Raw genomic sequence first — 24,007 nt, forward strand, 5'->3', positions numbered from 1 at the left:
TTCAATAGGTATGATAGTACCTTGATGAATGTAATGTCCTAAAAAACGAATTTTTGTTTTGAAAAGAGATATTTTGGTAGGTGAAACTACTAAACCATTCTTCTTTGAAATATTGATAAAATGATTGATGTGTTTAAAATGTTTCTCTATGGATGTAGAAAATATTAGAACATCATCAATATAAACAATAATATAATCAGAACAATGATTAAAAATATCATTCATTATCCTTTGAAATTCAGATGGGGCATTTTTCAACCCAAAAGGCATGACATTCCATTCATATTGGCCAAAAGGAACAGTAAAGGCTGTCTTGTACCTGTCCTTTTCACTAATTTGAATTTGCCAGAAGCCTGATTTCATATCAAATTTAGAAAAGATCTTTGTATCACAAAGCCTATTTAACAAATCTTTTTTATTAGGAATTGGATATCTTATCCATTTCAAGGCAGTATTCAAAGGTTTGTAATTTATTACTAATCTTGGGACTCCTCTTTCTAGTTCAGCATGTTTGTTGACATAGAAAGCAGAGCAACTACAAAAGGATTGACAAAAATCTTTCTGAAACCAGTCTTCAGAAAAGGATTTCCAATCTTGAAAAACAAATCAAAGATTCCATATGTTCTAATATTCTCAATGCCTTCTGGTCTCGTAAATGTCACATAGTTGATTTACCTTATGAACCAGGATTTTCAAAAAAGGATATTCCTACTAAGGCTGGACCTTCTCAAATGAATCACGAAGTTCTAAATTTCTGCCAAAAAGAAATATAGGAACTTCTTGAGAAGAAGATTTCAATAAATCTATTGAAAATTGGTTTATTCCAAAAGTCAAACTGGACAGAATTTATAAGCATTCAAAATTTAAACTCTTTGGAAATAATGATTATGTCATTGTTACTGAAGAAAGAGATGTACTACTTTCTAATTCTTTTGCTTCTATACAGCTTTTAAATAAGGATTCTGTAAAGAAGCATTCCCAGAAATGGAATTACATGCACATAGGTTTGGTACAGGTCGGTGCAAAACCCCTTACCAAAGAAGGATTAGATACTTCCTTACTCCTTGTTTTAAGAGATGCTCGACTTTTAAAATATGAAGAATCTATTCTTGGTGCTGTCGAGACCAGTCTTTGCAGCGGACCAATTCATTTTGATAGTCATCCTAGTCTTACTGTCTCACTCAAAGACAAAAATATTTTAAAATCTCTCACTCTCCAAATAAAGACTCATAATTATTCTATAGCTGAAGGTTCTATTCCCATAGCCCTTATCTACAGAGTTTATTACAAAGTAATGAATTCTGCTTTTGGTAGCAAAGCTTTTAAATTGAATTCCAATAGAGAAACCCTTCTTTTACAAACTGATATTTCTAAAGCAAATGTTACCATTCCCAGGACCATTCCTTGGAATCAAATAACCTTTCCAGATCAATGGGAATTAGAAAACCGAATTCCCCAGCCAATCATTCAAAATTCTGATCCTACCAATATTATCCAGCATCCTGAAGGAAGAGTAACTATTCAATTTTCCAGAAGATCTATAGATATTCCTAGAAGGTCTTGCGACATTAGATCAATTCCTTCTTGGCATTCCACTTCTTCTCGAAGGTTAGTAGATACTATTCCTAATATCACTTTAAACAATCCCGAGGAAGCATCCGCAAGTACTCCCCCTCTTCCAAACATCAGTGGTATAGATAACAGGTCAGGGATTTTCAGACCAGTTTACCAACATACTCCTGATTTCCCTGATCCAACTCCTTCCGAAATGGAAGACCCCGAAATCAATGTTTTGGAATTAGCCTTTGAACCTAATAAAATTATTTTGAATAAAGAATTCAATTCTTTTGAAAACAATCATATCAGAGAATGGTTCTTTGCTAATTTTAAAAAACAAGCACTCGAAATCAAAAGAGAATATTATGATTACATGTACCAACATGAAATAGAGGTATTCTTCTTTGATTGGTTTGAAAATGAATTTCTAAAAGAAAAACAAATTTTTTTGTTAGATCAATTTTATAAATGGAAGCTAGACGATGGCCATGTCATCGAGTCTAATCATCCTCCACTTAGAAAAATCAAAATTGAGCATCGAGAAACTGAAATAGTAGCTTCTCCTTTTAAAACAACCTCTGAAATAGACAGCATTGGTATTAAGAAGATTTTTGAACAAAATAATTTTTCAAATCAACATCTTCATACCATAGGAAAACAACTTGATCGAATTGAAAATCTTACTCAAAATAGTTTTCCATCCTCTTCTATAACAGCTCCTAAAAAGGATTTAAAATCACCTCTCTTTAAAAATTTTGAAATTCCAAAAAATCCTAGTCTTGAATTTGCTAAAGCATTAGAAGACCGGAGGAAACTCCTCAAAGGAAAAACAGTTTTGATTCCTAAAAATCTTATAATTTTGGATACTCCTTTAATACAAAACCTAAGTGTCAAAGACACTCCTGATCGTATGGAGCCTTCCAATCAAATCAATCTTCTAGATAAATCCGATACTGAATCCCTTCCTGAAATAAATCGAATTACATGGAAGGATCCCCAAAAGCTTTATTACTCTCGTGCTACTCCTCCAGATATCCTTACAGAAGAAGCATTTTCAAAAGTTCAGAATAAATATTCTTCTGATGCTATTTATGAATGGAATATTGATGGTGTCTCTGAGCAAAACCTCATCAATATTTTAACCCAAATGGTTATGCTCGCCAACACTTACAAAACCATTCCGGATACTTCCGACCACTCTGTTGCATATCTTTTAATAGCCGGTTTTACAGGACAGCTCAAAGGATGGTGGGATAACTATCTGAATGATGAGCAAAGGTCCCAAATTCTTAATGCCTATAAACTCGACCCTTTTGGTCAAAATATTCTTGACGAAGATGATCAACCCATCCAAGATGCTGTTAATACTTTAATATTTTCTATATCCCAACATTTTCTAGGAGATTCTTCTCATATTCTTGATAAAAACCAAGATCTTTTATCCAATATGAAATGTAGATCTTTAGGAGAATTCCGAGAATATAAAGAAATATTTTTGAAAAGAGTTTTCCAAAGAACATATTGCAATCAGTCTTTTTGGAAAGAAAAATTTCTTGCTGGCTTACCAAAACTCATAGGAAAACAAGTTCGTAGTAAGATAAGAGAAGAATATGGAAATCAAATTCCATATGACCATCTTTCTTATGGAGAACTAACATCTTATGTTTATAAAATAGGAACACAGTTGTGCACTAATATTCGTCTCCAAAAACAAATCAAGAAAGAACAAAAGCTTTCTAAAAAAGGATTAGGAGATTTTTGTGCCCAATATGATCCATCTTTTGAATCTTTTGAAAAATCCAAATGTTCAGGAAAATGTCCTTCTAAACAAAAGGATCAAAAGAAATTTTATAAGAAACCTTATAAAAAGAAATTTGATAAGAAGTATTCTGATAAAAAAAAATTTAAAAGAAAAGAAAATGATAGTTTTGATAAAACCAAAAAACCTAAAAGAGATTTTAAAAACATTACTTGCTATAACTGCGACAAAAAAGGCCATACTTCTCGATTTTGCAAACTCAGCAAAAAAGTTAATGAGTTAGATTTAGACGAAGAAACTATTAATCAACTCAATCAATTAATGAATATATATATATATATATATATATATATATATATATTCATAAGAATATCTATCGCTTCTTTTGCAGTTTTTTTTCGCGATGGGGTATCCTGTCTTTTTCGTCAATCCTAGACGAATCGCACCTAATGCCTTTCAATCAAGAATTTTCCATCCTGATTCAACTGTCGGATCCACTTCCGCGATTTCGGGTTTCCAACCCTCAAGTCATGCATAGAGATCTTTCTAATAAAGATAATCTTCAATTTGGAGTTTCCACCATCCGAAATCCTGCCCGTCGAACTTATCGATCCTGATTTTATCTTCTGCCATATCATTTGCTTTCAATCAAACGTCACCGAAAAACCCTCGATGTTCTTGATTAACCAACCAAGCTCTGCTACCAGTTGTTGGGAATCGTTCACCAATTCCAGAAAAATAACCCAAGCAAACAATCCTCACTAGCAGAATATAATAATAAAAAGAACATAATCGAAAAAACGTACTAGAGAATTTGTTATCAAAGTTTACCCAAACTTGGGCTACGTCTCTGTGCAGAGGCATTCTGCGAATCCACTAGACTTCGAAGAAAGTAGGAATACAATGATGATATTCACTCAAGATCGAGGCACAAAAAGATTAAGAATACTCATAAAGAAAAACTCATTTTTTCTTCTCTCTTTTCTTTTCTCTCTATTTTCTTCTCAGCGCTTGACGGCTAGCTTCTATCAATAGCTGATATATAAACTGTAGCTTTTAACCTAAAAGCAAAATTAATAGAAAAGACAAAAAAGCTCTTAATAATAATATTTGGCTTCATCCTTCAACAGATTCGTCATGGCCAATTGCCAAATTAAGATAAACCCTAGATGAGAATAACAAGGCACAAGCTTAGGAGATGTAGATCCATGATCCAACTCTACATTGTCATTGATTCGAACTTAGAAAACTCGACATATATTTTGCCTTATCAGTTCAACCAAAACAAAAATTAATCAATCTTCTAATGACTGCTTGACCCACTAATTAGGAGACGTGATTATTCCAATCTTTCGCTGTATAGGACCTCCCTCTCTCGGAGAGTCTATCTTCTCATTCAACTGGTATGCACTGGCCAATGGGTTAACACCCTTTTTTCGTTTCAATTTGTTTCATCTTAAAAGACCATCGTTCTCCTACATCTTGGTTAGATGAAGCTTCCTCCAACCGGTCTTTTGATTGGTGGGCTATAGATGCGGACATTGCGGGCATTTATGTTTAGTTAAGTTTAGTTAAGTTTGTATATGGGTGACGTGCTTCTAACTTATAACACACCGATTGGAGATGCATTTGAAAGAGAATATAAGGCATGTTTTAGTTCAAAAGTTTCTTCATAACAATCGAATGAGACTTTAGAGTCGGCCACCGGCCTTTCGCTTGATCATTGGTTGATCGTGTTGGACTAAGGTTGGGTTCACAATCGTGTGATCTGTCGAAGGAAGAAAGGTCTATCAATCTTAAAGATTTGGTCTAGTAAAATCCTATACGATGTGAACTTACATCTAATTAGGAAAACATTGTGTCGAAACCCTAGTGCTGAGGTTGCTCTAGCAATAGGCATGTTGTCTTCCTCGCCCAACATCTAGGTTGTTGCAATTGACATACTCTCGTGAATTCTCTTAATCAAGGCCACCCAGAGAACATGGACCTATTTGTTCCGAAATTCGTTCGGGGTGCATGGAACGAGGGGGCCGCGGCATGCCCTGTAAAAATTAGCCTGGTCCTGAAAGAATCCCCGACACCTCATGTGCCTTAAAAGACATGACGAGGATACCTTTCTTTGATATTTTGATTTTCCAATCATGAAACACACCATACTCGTGATTTCTATGCAACAGTAACACTATTTGCAAGGTCGAAGATCGTGATTTCCTTGATGGATAAAAAAAAAGGAGCGAATTTTACATGCCTTAAAAGATCTATAAAGAGATGCTAAAGCAGTACAAGGTTGTTGGCCATGAGTAGGGGCAGGCTTTCCTCCACGAATAAAAAGATAGCTACAGTACAGATCAACGAGAGTGGGGTATTTCTCTTTTTAGTCTTTTAGAACCTGAAAACAACGCATACCACCAACCAACTTATTGATTCAAGTAACTTGCAAGTTTGCCACCCAAGTACATCAACTTTGGCATCCGAAAACATCAATCGACGATACTTCCACATACTTAATGAAGAAACGGCGCTTTCACATGTTGCAAGGAAATGGGTCTTTGGTAACGCAGTGAATGGCTTGAGGACGTCTCGACGGGTGATGATGCAACGGACAGATTGATGATTACCCATTTTGGATACTCTTAATTTGAAGAGAAGGATGAATTGGCAAAGCTTTAGCCTTGGTAGGAGGATTGAAGGGAGCAATAGGAGAGGAGGAAAAGGAAAAAGTAGTCATTGACGACTTTAATTGAAAAATGGCAAAGTCATTGGAGTGGTTGGTCTTGAGTCTTGACAAGTGACTAGGCGATGCACATTTCTCCATAAACATTGATGTCTATGGAAGAAAAAGGAGTGCTGTATAGTTTATGAGCCCAGCCAAATGTCTGTGGAATCAAATTAGATGATGAAACAAGTAGTCAAAGCTTGATGACAATTGGTAAGAAGCTTAGGCATTTGAATTTCCATCGGAAAGGTGGAAGATTTTGAACTAGAAGATCATTTTTTTGAACGAGAATGATTTTAATAATGACGGAGAGAGGTTGATTGCGATTCGATCTAAAATTAGGTCAATTAACTTGGATGAAGCGATTGCTAGTGGGGTGGAGATTATCCGGATGGTTATGGGTAAAATAAATCATTTAAGAAACGAAGATTGATATAATTCTTTATTTCGAAAGGAAAAAAAATCTGTTTTTCACAATTAGAGCAATGAAAAAAAATCAAATTTTAGATTAATGGAGGGAAACGGCTGTAAATCTTTTAATAGTTAAAATTATCTAATGTGCGTTACATTACTTTTAATTCAGAGGACTTTTTTATGTTATGAAGAAATAGATGTGCCACTTTTTTTATTTCCAGCTAATTAATATTTATTTAACTATATCATGAATGAAAGATCTTAAGTATTAAAAAAATGTATAATTAGCATTCACACATAAGGAACATTGTTTAATGAAAATAATGTCAATGGACGTTTATTATTTGACATAATCAAACATTTCTCTTATTAGGAAATATTTAAATACACGAAAAACAAGTTGAATGATTTCACTATATGTAAGTGAAAGCAAAAATAAAATGAAACCAAAGGACACCTAAGTTATTTATAAAATCTCCAAAGTATTGAGTATCATTTCGACAGAAAATAGAAACCATGGACAAAAGAAAAGAAGAAAAAGGAAGGTTAATTGTTTCTCTCTGTGATGAAATGGATGGAATCAAAATTAGGTAATAATGCATTAATAGGAACTGTGAGCAGACAATTGAGTGACTACTGAATCCATTCATTCTCAACGATGTGATGGACTAGCAATCATCGAAATGACGTCTTAGAAATGCACCATCTTTCCAAGTGGTGTACCCATAAATGATGTTAACATGTTGTTTCTTTCTTTCTTTCTCGAATCCTCTCTTGTCTTGTTTTCCCCAATTATCATCCTTTACACGTTTAAAGCAGTCCGAAAATCATCCCTTATATGTCACGCCACTTCTTTATTCCACAGTCTATGAATAATAGTGATAGAGTCGTATCATCGTTCATGAACAAATCAATGACATGAGAGACCTTAAAAAGGTCACTTTCATAGAAACTCGGATATTTACTTCTATAACAATCTATTAAATTTCAAGGAAATTGAAAGGCGTTCAAATTTTTTTTTATTGTTAGAGTTTGTAAGATTAATTTTTAATGTTGAATAAATAAATAAGCAATCAGCTGGTTAATTTTATAGTTGGTGAGTCCATGCAAAAGTATAGATACATGTACATATCGACATGAGAACGTATGTTTCTTCGAAAATGCTGAAAAGATTGGAGGCCCACTTGGCAAGACAAGATGGCCAAGATGCAGCACACCATATGACCTGAAGATTGAGTCACAAAAGAAAAAAAAAAAAGAAATTCAAGATTGCCATCATTTTTTAAAATTTCTAGTTGAATTCATCAACAGACAAAAAAAAAAGTTTGTACCGTCTGACCTTCTCTATTGCTTTGGAGAATTATGGTAAAAGGGAAATTGCCAAATGCAAGTGTGGTCGCTGTCATTTTCGAAAGAAAAGAAAAAGCAGAACCTAGAAAAAATAAAATAAATGGAAAAAAAAGGAAGAAAGAAGTGAAAAAAGAGGAAAAGTTAGACGCAGCCACATCGGGCTTGTACGGACGGACCCCATCTCCAATGGAGAGGTGGGGACGTGCAGGAATCTCTCTGACCCGTTTGTCCTTTTTGTTTGATAGATTGATTGTTCCAATAATTATTTATTTCTGGGCATGTGTCTATGGTCAGATCTCACCATCTTCACCAAAAAGTAAGTTGGGGCCTCATCTTTACTAAAATCGTTTTAATTTTCTAAAAAGGAAGGTGAAATATCTTGGGTTGTTTAATGTAGACGTTATTAATAATTTCACCTATTTTGTGTTATATCACATTCTTTAAAAGGGTGTCTAACTTGTCAATAGAGATTGTTTGATTGTGGTGAATTTTGCTTATTCACTATGATGTAAGATTAAAACTGAAGGATTTTAATCATGCATAGAAGAACAAAATTCAAGCACAATTAGAATCAAATGCGGAAAACAGGATCGAAAATAAACTGACCTCCAGCCATTGTTCAACTTTACGTTCGTCGGAAATCCACGGTAGTTCGACGTCAATTCGAAACGATTACGGGCGCATTCTACTAACCCAATCCCCTTGCGTACTGATGGTGTATTACCGAATGAGAGGGTTTGCGTTAGACCTTGTGTCTTCCTTTATGGAATGAACGTTCATCTTTATAAACCGCTTCCCATCAAGGCGGTTACCGAAGATGGCGGTTGTCACCGAAGGGGTACGAAGCGTGGAAAAACCGCCAGTGGATAACCGTCACTCAAAAGAGAAAACGTGGGTCAAACCTAAATGTGGGATCACATTATAAATATAACATATGAGTCTTCTCATTTTTAGTAGATAGTTTAATAAAAAATGAACCACCGGTACTAAATTACAATCGTTCGTAATGAGCTTCATTTGATTTCGATGAATGTTTTCATTTCTAATTAATATAAATTGAATAGTCAAATTATATAATGCTTTTGATAATAGTGGAGAAATGGGAAGGTGGTCGGGCAGTGGCGCCATCAACAGCTCTTGCCGGGGTCAGGGTGACCCCCATCGGAGCGGTGTGACCCTTGCCGACCTCTTGAGAGGGCGGGGTGGCGATCCTTCTCCAATTGCAGGCAAGGGTCACGCAACCCTTGTCCGATCTATGGCAAGGGTTATGCGTGACCTTCGACCACGAGTGTAATAATGGTAAAAATTAATCAACCAAATCAATTGATGTTCAAATAACGAGGTAAGAAAACCCAAAAAAAAGATAACTAAGTTGATTATAAAAAAAAGAATAAAAAAATCAAAAGGAGATATTACTAGAAATAATGTGTCTTACTCCGGGCGAATATTTTTACTAATTCTAAAATTTTTTACCACAAATGAGAGTCACATACTTACCATAGATATGTTACTAAGTATAAGTAGCTCTAACTAAGAACAACGAGTAACTTGATCGGTAGGTTAGAAAATGGACGATGCCTAATGGTTTTCTTTTGTGTAAATGGCACGAGATCCAATCTTATGGTTAGATCACTTGATCGTACAAGCTCCTGTTATGCTTTGCTTTTCGTGTCTTTATTCTTTGTTCATCATGCACCATTATCGCAAATTCTTTAACAATGGAACGGGGGTCACATTATCTCAATAATTGATAGTGACAAATTGCGGGTCTTTAACATGAACTTAGAAATTTCAGACTCAGTCATCGGCGGCCATTTCATTAGAATATTGATATATGCACAAATACAAATAATCACTTGCGCAATCACGAGATCATTGACCGCTTAGAGAAAAAAAGACCCTAAAATAGAAGTGACTACTACACACCAAAGTACTTGAAAATAGACTAACATGATCTTCTTCCTTTCTAAAATGGAAAATAGTTCCAAGCTTTCTAAGGATTTTGCTTGATTAATTTCTAACTTATCTAGCTTCGAGAGAGAGAAACATAGCATGATCATCCTATCGAAGAGTTTTACAGATAAAATTGTAACAAAGAATATAAATAAATATAAGTAACTACACATTAACCGATAGATGATTGACATGTGAAAGATATTAACCTAATTATCGTCAAGTATACATGTTGATCATTTGATACTATAACGTATAAAAATTCTTTTATTCCGATCAATCCACGAAGAATAGCGCTTATTGGCACGATCTTATGACCAAGTCTTTTTGGTTAATAAGAAGCAATGGAAGAGGTTTCTAAGGGGCTAATTACAACTTCGTGTTCTTGATATGATCATGATGGCAGAATGATGAGTTGATGATGTCTAAGAGGAAATCTAGGTTGAAGTACGAATGAGACTCATTTATAGGTTTTGCTATGAATCTCAGCCAAGTATGTCAAAAATCGATGGTGGGAATAGAGGGCTGCCCTTGGACAAAACCATAATCATGAGCAGTCTTTAACTTTCATCCTCACATCTCAAAAGAGACAAATTATATGCCAATCTCATCAAAGCGCCGCCTTCATATACATTCATTATTTCGATAATGACCGTATGACGCAACGTTGACATGATTGCCGAAGAGCTTTTGAAGCCAATTTCGTGTATATATCAGTCTGTAGCTTCTGATTTTGATGGAATGGATCCGCGAATGCTTATCGATAAACTTACGCTAAGCCCTTCGTGTGTGCCGCATCGTTCTACCTTTTCCAAAGTGGAGTTTCGACGTGTGTTCGCCATTATCTTTGAACCGCTTTACTGAACTAAACTTATTAGAGTTTCCTGTTTATTTCTTGTTGGTGTAAACTCTTTTACAACTTAAATTACAACTTAAGATTTCGTTATTTTGTTTTTACTTTGTTTCACGCGACTTATGATATAAATAACTGTCAGAGAACTAGACTTCGTGAATGAGGGATGATATTAGTTCTCCTTATGTTTTGATCTTAATCTCATCTCTAGTGTTAGTGCCCGACATAATCCCAAAGTGGATTTGTTTAATTGTGTATTTTGGGCTTGGAAATTTGAAGGAGTGACCTTTTGCTCCATCGTGCTTTGATAGAATAAGATGGATATTCTTCGAAATTCCGGTTTTGCACATAAAGATGATCATTTCTAGGGGCAATTCTCTCTTTCCTTTTGTTTTGTTACAACGCGCATGTTTGTGCATTAATTACATGGTGTTGGAGCTAAATTTATGATAGCTGATCATTTCATGCTGGCCACATTTTTTTCTAATTTCAAGTTGTCAAATTATATATCATTTTTTTTTAGATGTGTTGTCAAATTATATTTGCGATTCGAGGAGATATGCAGGTGAAGGTAAATCAACAGTTCAATTCGTAGACACTGGACCACACAAATCATGAACATGAAGATGCCCTAATAAGAACTAAATTTGGTGGACCATGCACACATTATTTTTAAAATTTTTTTATAAGTACACTATTCTAATTCCCTAAAATATATAACGGAGTTTCGTTCCAATTTAGTACAGTGGCCGTCCTCCCAAATCCAGAAGGTAAAAGCAATGCTAGTTTTCCATAATCCAGTTGCAACTTTTTCGTAAAAGAAATATTTTTATCTTCTTAATCACATGGGAATAATAAAGTAACTAAGTAGATAATGTCAAGAAAATGTCACGCTCAGGTTATAGTTGGTTTTTCATTCTTAGTAAACAAGATTTGAAAAAAAATGCTCTTTATACATGAACCTGTTGATCCTCATGCAAGAACAAGAAAGGGGAAAAAAAGAAAACATAAATGACATAGTTGTGCGTATATAAGCAACTGTGTATCTTTACTCTTCTTCACCACCACCCTTCTCTGTCCTCATCATCTTCTCTCTCTCTCTCTCTCTCTCTCTGCTGATAGTCCTCCTCTCCCGTTCCTGCTCTCGATCCCTCATCCCTGTCGTCGTCGTCGTCATCATCGCCGCTGCCGCCACCGCCGCCTCTCACGTTCCTGTTCTCTCTTTCCCCATCATCGCTGCCGCCACCGCCACCCCCACACCCTCAATATTCTTCTTCTTGCTCCATATTTTTTCCCCTCAATGGAGACCAAGGAAAGAGAGATCATTCTTTGCTAGGAATCGCCATTACTGTGTCTTTTATTACATGGATTTCATTCTTGGCCATATCTTTTCTTCCATCGATCCATTGTTGTCCTTTTTTCCTTTGACCTTATCCCATATTTTCCTGCTAAAAGTTTTGGGATGGAGTTTTCATTAGCTAGGGTTTATTTATTTGGAAGACATTGACATAAGGAATCTCTGAAGCTCTTCCCTTTTAATTTTCTGTTCTTGACGATATTCCGGACCATAGTTCTTCCTCTTCTTTTTTTTTTCCTCCTCTTATTCCACATGTTTTTATCTCTCTCTTTTTTTTGGCGAACTTTTATTTCCATCTTCAGAGGGCCAAATATTTCACTCTAGAAGGTTTGTCAAATGATCCGCAAGCAGCTGCCCACAGTCATTTGTTTGCAGGTGCAGCATCATCAAGATTCACACACGATTTCACGGCATAGACATGAATTTCGCCGACAGAGGTTTAGTATTGAGAATCTTGATGATGCTGCATCAGCAATCAATGACTAGTATCCCATTATCCACAGCCTTTAATATATTGAGCATTTGAAGAAGTGTGTATACATGTCTAATCTCAGGGTCTTTTCTTCACTTCTGGATATAAAAGGTCCCATAGGACTGTAACTATGTGTTTATTTTTCTCTTCCTTTTCATTTTAAAATTATTAATTGAAATAGTGGGATGTTTTGTGCATACACCAATTAATTGCAGCAACGCCAAAGCAGCTAGCATGTGTATACACAGAAGGAGGAAGTGCTCAGCCATCAAGTGATACTGAAGTTTCTTTGGCATAAAAGGTAAGATACTATCCTTAATAATCTGTGAGCAGTAATATAGATTAATTAACCCATGTTGCACATAATCTGTCAAACAAATCCAGTGCTGCAGCGAATCTTTTGGTTTTCATATTGTATGCATATTATAAGATGAGAAAAATGTGGTTTTGAGCGCTCAATTAATGATTTTAGGATCTTCAACTGCAAGTAGCTGAAGCATGGACCAAGTTGAGTTTTGAATTGCAAAATACCATGATCATCATCTTGATTAAATTCGATTGGCTCGTTCCGCCATATATTATTAGGTGGAGCCATTCCATATGATGCTTCATTTCTTCCTATTGATGGCAACGTGTGTCGACCATATTAAAAGCTTGTTTGAAACAATATTGTTGTTGCTAGTAGATTTGGATTTGAAACAACTCACACAAGTAGCTCAACTAATGTAGATAAAACTTTGAATTTTGAAATTGTTTTATCTTCATAAATGGATGAGTTAATCTTTTTTATGAAGACTACTTATTTCTTTTGCCTCCAGCTGCCAACTTCTATATCTTTAAATCAATGTTAAGTGTGATGACATGATTTTACACAGACAATATTCAGCAACTGTCTTCTACATAGATAAATGAGGTATCGTTTTACTGCATAGAGATAAGCCAAGAGAATGAGGGAACTAGGCACCGAATTGCGATGTTTCTCATCTTTTAGAGCCACTTAACATTAGGAAGTTTTGTTCGTGATTCTTGCAATCTAATTCCTCGATTGAATTACTACTAGGGGGAAAATACATATCTAATTCTGACTAGCCCGTCTAAAGTTGATGCATTCTGATTCTAGAGTAGTGTTTATTAGTTGTATGTTGTACAAGATTTTCGTTGCATATGCCGGCTTTCTTGAAAATGTTTATCTTTTTGAGCTCACTTAGCCAATGTTGCATTAAGAGTAATCTTAACTAAGAGCTAATTAGTGTCATAAGCCACTCTTTTGTATTAGAAAGGTGAAGCTAAGAAGAATTAATTAAAATCCTCTTTTAATGAGAATAGGGTAAGAATAACATCGGATTTCATGAAACAGATTTAAGATGTAATTTTTACGTCAATGGCATATTTTGGGAGGCACTAGCTTCTGTGAAGGGGGAAAGAAGGAGGAGAAGAAGAAAAGTCCTCTTTTTGTGGCAATTGACAGATGAAATTTTTCCCCATGCTTGAGGTCCACATTTCACATGGTGGGAGGAAGAAAAGGCAATAATGGAGTACAATTGAGAGATCACACCAGAGAATTAGTGTATGACAGGAAGATATTTTTCTTTGTACTTTTAGAGATTATGCTCGTGTGGATTTTTGTGGAAACTATGATTCTTGTAGCCTTTAACGGATGCGTTATTACTTCTTTGTATTTCACCGAACCTCCTAAAATGATTTCACGCAACGGCATATATTCCTATATATGATGTGAAAAACTAGTTCTCTTCCAATAATTGATACCTCATGTTTTTGCACTAGAATGTCATCTATGTATACTGTCATGTGAGGTCTGGAGATGTTCTGAAAACCAGCCTTTTAACTGTAGTACAAGATCACTACCATGCAAATTAATGGCGTAGTGCGTGCTATCTCTTCTTGTTAACTAAGTTTGAGTTAGGGTTTTCGGAATCAGGATTATAGAAGATTTTCGTCTTAGTGTACTTGTTTCATCGGTTAATCGTTTTCTTATTCTATCCAGGCCCCCGTTGACTTATTAAACCTAAAGTAGTTATGAATGTAATTAGCTTAACGATCTTGATTTTCGAGGGAAAATAAAAAACGAAGGCCGCTTTACATTCTTTAGTATTGTACTGTGTGCGTTCTTGTGGTTCAGGTTTTGGGTCGTTGGCATCTGTTGTTCTGTGTTCTGGTTCGAGGTATGTTTTTAATTACACCGATTTGGTTAGGAGATTAGCATGCCATGTCGTCGGAGTACCTTCTTTTAGCCGGTACAATCAGGCGAGCTTCTTTCTCTCCCTCGTCCAGTCCAAGGCCGTCTGTCCGTCCGATCACGCCAGAAAGTAGGATGTTTGTGAGAAATTTCTTCCTCGAGACTCAGAAGTCGGGCTGTAGCTTTTGTTATTGTAATAAGATTAATTCACGCAGTGTTCTCTTGGGTCGAACAATTCAACAGCAGGTCTTCTATATGTCTTTTGACAAAGTTCCTATCACGCATCTCATCTAATAATATCATTGCAGGTAAAACTATTATTTACAGATGGAATTTAGTATCAGATGTGAAAAAAATGGTCCTCTCCTGCTACATCTCCATGGTTCCGCACTGGAAGCTGCTCATCTCCAAGAGTATATTTGCAATCAATTTGCCACGTCCTAATCGTGTTGCATCACTTTCTCTTTTCCCTGAACTGTACCTTTCTGAAAACCCTCCAAACGAAGAGCAAGCAGGACAGAATTCTCTTATCATTTCCATGCATACGTATAAGTAGGTCATAGACGAGAAGGGTTTTACATTAGGGGCAGGGACAGATTGATCGAACTATCATGAACAAGTATTCGATCCAGATTGACAAGGAGGCCGGGCTGTTAGACTGCTCGAGTTCTTTGGATTGCATCCTACAATGCAAGTGTTTCCTACGTTTCGCCTAAATTGTTAATCATGCACGATCAGCAGAAAGATTGATCAACAGTATTATACGCGTGTTTAATACATGTCACTTCTCTTAAACAAGTGTAGCCACATTGTCGGCAACTCGGTCAACACACGTCGGATGTCTTTTTACGGTACCCCTAAACCTCGAGCGTCTGATATTTACTAGTTTGCAATCGCTGTTATATCCCCGAATCCATGCCGCTAGTTTTGGTTCAATGACATAGAAGCCCCCCCTTTCCCCTTCCTTTCCTTTTCACATTGATGGACACCATTTATGACAAAGATCGAAGGTCCCCATCTGCAACGTATTGTGCCCTTTTTCCCCCTGCCTTTCATGGTCTTCCCTCCCTCGCACGATGCTCCAACTTTTCTCTCGAGAGGAGAGAAAGAAAAAGGAAAAATTGAGATGGAATCGAATCACATCCCTGCAAATCCTCGCCTTCATGAATTTACGACCGGGATTTAAGTTAATTACCGCGGAAGGTTGATCAATCGATCCAAAGGGTGGGTCCGCACGACAAGAGCAATGATGATGCACAATGGTGATGGACGTACGAGGTCGAATGATACGGCCCCACCCGAAGATCTTCCCCCATATCTCTCCACGGCTTATTCAAGAACGATGACCCCAAAAATAGAATGATGGACCACGTCGCGATGTTTAGTTCGGACCGCACGAGCACGTCCACCGAGAGAGATTATCGATGTCCCCTGCTTTGTTTTGTCGGTTGATTGATTGTTCCTTACTTAATGCATCGACCACTTCTGTGTACGTTCGTTGCTTGGGACGTGACAAAAACCCTTCTGCTTTCCCTTTCACCATTTCTCTACCCCGTTCGGGTCGGACCCACCGCGGCCACTGATCGTGGGAGTCCCATAGAATTCAACCGATCGATGGCTGTAATTGCATATGACACCACGAATTATGGTCCATACAGGCCGGTGATGGTATTCGCTCCTTCAAAACACGGCCATTGGCCTCATTTGCGTGTGGGAGGGAGCATCAGGAAATATAATCGAGAAACATATAGATTATTAGTTCCTGAGAAACCAATGATCTTGGGACAAAGTTAGTTCTTTTGGAGATCACTTGCTACCACTGGATTGTTCTTGCTCTCATCCTGCTGTGTACTCAAACAAGTGATCTGTGTTCAATCATCTTGCTCGATATCTTCACAAACCACATTCTTGAACCAGCTTTGGCATAGTGTAATATTTTGAAAACCATGTTCTTCTTTAATTAGCAATTAAATTTAAAGCTAGGGGTGTCAACAGAACCCACGCAGGCCCAGCCCGGACCGCACCGGCCCGACTCAGCTCTAAAATTTGGGGTATTTTAGAGTCGGGCTTTAATCTTCTTCGAATATGACCCTAAAATTTGGGGTATCATCAGGGTTTGGGTAGGGTCGGGCCGACCCATTGACACTTTGGGTCGACCATCTCCCTCTCTCCCCTCTCTCTCTTCCCTTCTCTCTCCCCTCTCTGCACGCACTATGCAGAGCGTGAAGAAAAAACCTAGATCTCTCTCCGATCGGCGACGAAACCGATCACTTCCCTTTGTCGTTTCGCGACAGCTTCAAGGTTCTTCTTCAAGCTGAGGACCGGATCCGGGGGCGGCAGAGTCCGGACCCGGGAGGCGCTGGGCTCGGATATCGTGCGGAGGCCGATTGTGTGGCCGGCGAAGGATTTGGTTGGGGATTCGGTGGAGGACGAGGCGTCCGGAGGAGTGGAGAAGGCTGATTTGAGCGGCAGAGGAAGCGAAGACAGTGAAGAGGAAGTGCAGGAAGAGGAGGAGGAGGAGTGGGTTGATCGGGAGGATAAGATATTGGAGGACACGGTGCCTCTAGTTGGCTTTGTGAGGATGATTCTGCACTCTGGAAGGTGAGGCCTCACATCTTTTGGTGAGAGCAGAGTAACATCTATTAGGACTAACATCTACACAGTGCTTCCGTTACGTTAAACCCAGCTTTTGCTTTTGTGTTCTCTCTACCAACTGCTCTGCGTGGGTGCGTGCGTTTCGTTACCTAAGTTTAGCTCTCTTCAGGTGGAGGTAAGGAGGTGCTTCGCGTTGGGTTTCTCTTCCTTTTTCTCGTTTTTTTTTTTTTTTTCTGGGTGGTGGATGCTTTGAATTCTAGTGTGTCTGAAAGAGGAAGGGGCTAAGTGTGAATAGGAATCGGTTCCGGGTTTGTCCGTGCCGTGTTGAGGCAGGTGATGAGGGTAGTTCGAAGGGCATTTGTTTGGTCTTTTTGCGATTTCCGATGAAGTTGAATGATGTAGGATCTTGAACGGACTCCTTGTGTAGTTATGGCGTTTTGATCACCGGTCCGATATGCACATCTTGGTGCTGGAAGAGGTCTTTCTTAAGGGGAGAGAGAGAGAGAGTTGGCATTTAATGGGTATCGTTGTAACTTGAAAAAATTAGGAATTGCATCCTACCTGTAGAGTAAGGAACTTAATCCAACTTCTTTGGAACTCCTCCCAACCTCTACTGGCTAAAGCATTTAAGTATTAAATCATGTATCCATCTAACTATTTGCCTCCCATTTATTTATTTATTCATACGCTTGAATTATAAGTCACATCTTAGTCTATGCTCATGAGAACATATTTGCCTCCCATGTCGCTGTTCTGTTAGTATTTTGTCTGCATATTTATATGCCGATGAACTAAACTTTGGGTTTCTGTTTGGCCATCTACTTGCACAAGTGGTAATATAATTAAATACATTATTAGATTTCCTCCAATGCTCTTCCTGTTTGCTTTGCTGTGTTCATTCTATTTTTCTTTTCGAGGAAATTTTGGATTCCAAAATGTGCTGGGTGTTGTTAGTAACCCAACCTTATCTTCCAATCAAAGAAATTAAATTTGTGATGCTGCTTTTGAAAATTTCCATATTATGTGTTACTCTCACGTGGTGCCTTCAATTCCTGACGATAGCAAGTTAAACTTGCTTAACATAATGCTACATTTTAGGATGAATTTTTCAGTAACATTTACATCATATTGTTCTTTTCAGGTTCAGTGCTCCCATTTTGTATTATGATTAATGAGCACTGTCCTTGACTTCTCATTAGTGGTAAGTGATTTTTCAACAATTTCTCTCTCTGTATAATGAGAATTGTCTCTCACGCTTTGAATTGATCAAGCCTGTGTCATACTAATGCGCTGCTGCGTCTATCCATTTTCAGGCGACACTGCATTGACGGGGAAAAGAAATTCGGAGTCCAACCCTTTTGCACTAGCTTTATCTTTGGAATGTCGACCCATGATGATGTATTAGTAATTGGAAGCAAGCCAGTCTTGCTTAGGAGTGAAAAAATTCCAGTCATTGCTATCCGTTAATGTTGTTTTAGTTTCTTTCTTTTTTTCTAGTTACTTTGTACTACAGAACTTGTTCTGCGATGGTATTGTTTTAGTTTCTTTCGTTTTTTTAGTTACTTTGTACTACAAAACTTGTTCTGCGATGGTACTCACGCAATGAGAGTGGGAAGAAAAGAGATTCTGGCGTAGTGTTGGAAATCGTCTCTATTATCATTTTTCCGTCTTGTGCATATGAAAAGAAAAAATAAGAGAACAAAACCAACCTAACCTGATTAGTCATCTAATGATTCGGTTCTGTATTTGTGGCGGGTTCACAATTCCAATCTATCTGCGCGAAAAAAGGCCCGACCCGACCCGGTCCGGCCCCGGGCCTTGGGGTGTGCGGTGAACAGGGTCTCGGATGGGTCTGGACGGGTCAACCATGACCCTGTAGGTTCGGGTCGGGTATCAAGAAATCCCGACCCGACTCATTGACACCCCTATTTAAAGCCATGCGAATTCTCTCCCCCGATGCAAGAACAGCGAGCTAACCAGTAGCCCAAAGCCCATCTCAAATGCCAAAGGCCGAGTCCTTGCTCAAGAAGAGCAGCCTCAGCCCAAGCAAACCGTTGAAAACAGCTTCTTGAACTCACCCATCTGATCAAACAACTCGCTTCCTTCTGTTGCGAGATAAACTCGAATTTTTTCTACTCGAGCTCATCTTCTGACAGACATCGTTTCGCGTGATGAAGTGGGAGAGATTTCTATCGATTCCGATATTTGCCGTGTTCCTTCTGATGGGTTTTGTTTATTACATCACCCTGTTCGTTTCCATTGAAGATTGGGTCGGTTTACGGAGCTCGGACGGATCGTTTCACGCCTTGGCCTTCAGTTTCTTGGCTTTCTACAGTGTTTTCTCGTTCTTCGTCTGCGTGCTCACTGACCCGGGACACGTTCCTCCTTCTTACGTCCCTGATGTTGAAGATAGGGAGCTCTCGGATCAAGAATTTAGGAGAAATGTGAGTTCTATCGTGTTCGCTTGCGTACTGTATCTTGTTCGGTTTCAGTGTGCTAATTGGTTCGGCAGATTAGCTTTTTGAATTATGCGTCCTGCATATGAAAATGGGGTTTCATGTGTAGTTCGAGAATGGAGTAATGGATACAGATACGTAAATCCTTATGCTACCCAATGGGTGACTCATAAGTTCAAATTTTGCATCGTTATATAGTTTGTTAATATTTTCATTGGATTTGGGTTATGTGCCTGCAGAGCTCTTGTGTTAGGTCTTGTTTTGGCTTTGGTCTGGGATTGATTCTTGTGAACTCTCTAAAAGAATTATACTTTGTGTATTCCTTTTTCATGGCATTTTGAGGACCTTGTTTGTTAGCTTGATTATGTGCATGATTATGTAGTCTTTCTAGAGAGGTAATGATCAAGTGCTGCTCTCAGGTCAATCTATTTTACCCAATGAAATGATATGTTTCCTCGTTCATCCAGCGCGAGATATATGTACATACATATTCAGATATTGTATATACAGATATAAATGTGTGGATGCGTTTGTTGTAAATAGATGTGCCTATGTGTTTCATGTCAAGCTTATATCGAGTTTCCTAGTTTTAGAAGAGACGCATGGATGAGATGCAAAACTTACTTTTGAGGTTCTTATATAGATAAAGTATCTATTTTTGTCTGTTTGAAATCTCATGAAACAGACGTTCGGAGGATCTCATATCAATCTTATTTAAGTTGCGTCGACTCTACAATGATTTCCTGAACCTTTTTGGTCCCGCAAATCCATCTACTTTGTAAGCATTGGAATCTCTTGCCTGCAAAAAGTAAAACTAGGGTAGCGGGTCCTCCCCTCTGTTTGTACTTTTTGTGCCTATAGTTTCGATCACTCAAAACTTCAGATGATCCATAACAAAATTATAAAGGACGGTTATAATTTTGATTCAGCCAAAGAGTATTAGTCTGCTCAGCTTGATCTATGGCCTCTATATTTCCCTCTTCTGGTGTAGTAGTGAGTAAAGCTTAATGTGTGAATGCCCTGAGGGGAGGGTAATTAATCTAGAGCTGTCATGATTTTTGCATATGGGACACTTCCCCTTCAAAGCCTCTTGGTATAGGGAATTGCATCCTCTTAATTTCTTTACTAATGAAGTCTTCTCTATATTTCTTAAAAGAGAATCTCGAGATAATGGGTTTTAAACTTAAAAAGGATTTGCAATGGTTCATTGTGGAAATGATGCGTCATGACTTTCTGGGTCATACATGAGCTCATGTGGTTGGTTATGTGGATATTTTCTGTGGCATACATTGAAGTCACTGCAGTTGATAGATGATGAACCATATCCCTATCTCCATTAGCTCAACTTTCATGGATATTTCGGTGCAATACTGTATCTTTCATGGGAAGAAAATGTTAATTTTCCTTTTGATCTATTTAGCAGCACAAATTTTTACCTGTGGTCCTAAATTGTTGAAAGATGAACAAATACTAATAGGTTACACATCAAAGGAAATGTGAGATTTGTTCTACATACAAGCCTCAAAGATGTCATCATTGCCGAACCTGCAGAAGGTGTGTTTTGAGGATGGTAAGAGTGGCTAGTGTAATTTCTTCTAAAAATATCTTTGACGTTTCAAAAATTTTCTACAGATTTTATGTAGTAATGGTTCCTTTCAATGATTCCTTGGCGGCAGGATCATCACTGTCGATGGATCAACAACTGTGTTGGTTACTGGAACTACAAGGCCTTTTTTATACTTGTCTTCTTTGCTACTGTAGCAAGCATCTATTCAATGGTATATTCTACTTCACCTCTTTATGTGAACATTAAATTAGCTTCCTCAATCACTGATGCAAATGACCTTCCTGAAATTCTCATCCACGCTTTCTGTATGCTTAGGTCATCTTTATAGCATGTGTTCTCCAAAAGGACTGGGAAGTTTTGGGACGATCTCACCTCAAGGTTCTTTATGTAAGTTAGAAGCTATCTGCTTCATGGGTTATGCATTGATAGTAATAGTTCTAGTCAGTTCATCATGATAAATACTCAAGTTGAACAGAGATTAATTAGATCCTTGTTTCATTGGTGGAGTTCACGTTCATCTATTGTGTATTAATCTTGCTGTTGATGAGGGATACATGAAATTTCACGTATAGTTTTAAGATCTCTTTTTCCAATGAAAAGCAATTAGGTCCTTATCCTAAGCTGGTTTATGTATCTGCTGCAACCACAAGGCTACGAGCTGCTTTAATGGAGTAAAAGAAGTATTCTTACTATTATTATTTTCTGTAAGTACTCTTAATTATGTTTCTTGGTACTGCCTCAGTGAGATAAACCACGTCGTATGTGTGCACTGTGACCATAGTGACTTTCTTTGGCACTTGATAGAATGTTTTTTCTTAGCATTGTTCAATAAATAGACAATGGATCTCATTCTATGATGCCCCATGCTCTTTCTGGTGTGTGTGCATTGTGACCATCGTCGTAGTTTCTGCTGTGCAAAATTCTTCTCGTGCTGTATGAGGATTTTGATGAGAAATTATACTTTTCTCAGGTTACATGTGGAACATCTGTGATTGGCCTGAGTATGACGCTGGGTTCTTTGTTGTGCTGGCATGTCTACCTCATGACCAATAACATGACAACCATAGAGGTACTTGTTTATTTTTTAGCATACAATGTAGAGAGTTATGTTCTCCTTCCAATTAATTTTAGAATTATGCCTCTGGACACTTCATCAGTATTACGAAGGAGTACGAGCACGATGGCTGGCAAAAAAATCTGGGCAGAGCTATCGTCATCCGTTCAACCTTGGTGTTTACAGAAACGTGACATCGGTACTCTCTCTCTGTCTCTCTCTCTCTCTCTCTCTCTCAACTGCCTCATTGTTTAAATCTGATCGATGTTCAATAAAAGGATCAAGTGTAATCGAGGAGCTCTTGTCGCTTGTTTTAGGTCCTTGGCCCAAACATGCTAAAATGGTTACTGCCAACAGCAGTAAGCCATTTAAAGGACGGTATCAGCTTCCGCATTGCACATGATACGAGGCAGACAACATGAAACAAGATTATCGGGCAACCTATTCAATTGTTCTTCTCTTCCGGAGTTGGAACGTCGTCAAAGAATTGAGGCGGAAAGTGGAGTTCCATGACCTCAAGCCTGTCAACTCGGATGCATACAATCTTGTAGGAAAGACTCACGATATTAGAAAGTTGGTAGACACGCGGAATGACTATTCTTCATCACGTCGAGTGTGTCGAAACATGACGCGTGCAGTTGCAGGTATCACTGCTGTCAATATTCATTACTTGTACATCAAGGTTTTTTTTTTGTTATCATATATCCACTCTTCTATATTTAATGCAACGAATTTCATGATAGGCATAAGATACAGAATAATCTTTGTATGTATCTTGTCAAGGAGTGCCAACGGGGCATTGGTTAAGCATACCGGAGAAAAGTTGCAATTTCCAACGCCCTGATTTCACAATTCATCAGAATAGTTAATTCACGAAAATCACTTCACAAGCGCCTCTAGGCACTTGAGCAAATTTCTCTGTGATACACAATTTTCGTGTGGTGCGACACTTCGCCATATGCAAAGCCTTTAGATTTCTGCATCTTATATTTCATGACAGAGGACAACTAATTGGAGATTCAAATGCATCTGGTTAAGCAGAAGCACCAAGTTGCAATCAGTGAGACTCTTTCTTCTTAATGGGGGATGTGGCTGATTCAATTCCTTGAACTGGCCCAAAGAATTTGATCAGTCTCTTTGGACAAAGTCAATGTGCCAAAATACTGGAAATGTTCAGGGCCACCTAATTCTCATTACGTATGTACGAGATGGCGTGATATGATCCTTTCTCTGATTTATTTAATCGAGGGTTCATATTTGGTTTTGTTCCAACTCAATTCATTCATCATCTATCCCTGATTACAAAATCAATAGAATGAGTTTAACAATAAGAGTTTTGTATTGAATCGTGACCTTCAACAGCGATGGCCCGACAGGACACGCTACCGGCGGCATGCGCCGGGAATGCCGTGGGTAATAAAAAGACAACGCTTGGTTTTACGATGTTGATCATATATATCCTCCATAATGACCATTTGATACTCATTTCTAAAGTGCGAATTACGGTAAAATTGGAAAAATTGTTCAAAAAGTCATAAACCTATTGTCAATTAAGTCATAAACCTTTCAAATTTGCCAATTGAGTTTTAAACATTTTACGTTTTGCCAATTGAGTCAATCTGGCCAATTTTAATAGGAAATCGCCGATATGGACGCCAATAGTTTCACGTAGGACAGTCGGCGTTGAGGTGTATAGTTTTTTTATAA

At 37.8% G+C, this 24,007-nt stretch overlaps 1 protein-coding gene and 2 long non-coding RNA genes across 3 annotated transcripts; all 3 read left to right on the plus strand.

The window, feature by feature from the left end:
• Positions 1 to 11,780: 11,780 nt before the first annotated feature.
• Positions 11,781 to 15,482, plus strand: LOC130135757 (uncharacterized). The gene is made up of 2 exons (XR_008814998.1): positions 11,781 to 12,732; positions 14,645 to 15,482. It is a non-coding gene; the product is annotated as an uncharacterized LOC130135757 (long non-coding RNA).
• A 1,309-nt stretch (positions 15,483 to 16,791) lies between these two features.
• Positions 16,792 to 18,493, plus strand: LOC115673264 (uncharacterized). Its single transcript, XR_004004808.2, has 2 exons — positions 16,792 to 17,229; positions 18,365 to 18,493. It is a non-coding gene; the product is annotated as an uncharacterized LOC115673264 (long non-coding RNA).
• A 663-nt stretch (positions 18,494 to 19,156) lies between these two features.
• On the plus strand, positions 19,157 to 23,023 carry LOC115673357 (probable protein S-acyltransferase 15). Its single transcript, XM_030595509.2, has 7 exons — positions 19,157 to 19,667; positions 21,157 to 21,249; positions 21,356 to 21,457; positions 21,562 to 21,633; positions 22,217 to 22,315; positions 22,404 to 22,499; positions 22,618 to 23,023. Exons 1-7 carry the CDS (start codon positions 19,395 to 19,397, stop codon positions 22,720 to 22,722), a joined length of 840 nt encoding a protein of 279 aa, XP_030451369.1. The 5' UTR covers positions 19,157 to 19,394; the 3' UTR covers positions 22,723 to 23,023.
• The last annotated feature ends 984 nt before the right edge of the window (positions 23,024 to 24,007 follow it).

This window comes from Syzygium oleosum, unplaced genomic scaffold (assembly GCF_021117445.2).
Source record: "Syzygium oleosum isolate NSW1041296 unplaced genomic scaffold, Sole_v2.1 Sole_v2.02, whole genome shotgun sequence".
In the NCBI taxonomy this organism is placed as follows: Eukaryota; Viridiplantae; Streptophyta; class Magnoliopsida; order Myrtales; family Myrtaceae; genus Syzygium; species Syzygium oleosum.

What these genes read in the sequence shown, in the direction of transcription:
- LOC115673357 (XM_030595509.2), top strand. Translation starts at nt 19,395, where the DNA reads ATGAAGTGGGAGAGATTTCTATCGATTCCGATATTTGCCGTGTTCCTT. An exon ending in ATCAAGAATTTAGGAGAAAT is followed by an intron (nt 19,668 to 21,156) that starts GTGAGTTCTATC and finishes AAATACTAATAG; the next exon opens with GTTACACATCAAAGGAAATG. An exon ending in TAGCAAGCATCTATTCAATG is followed by an intron (nt 21,458 to 21,561) that starts GTATATTCTACT and finishes CTGTATGCTTAG; the next exon opens with GTCATCTTTATAGCATGTGT.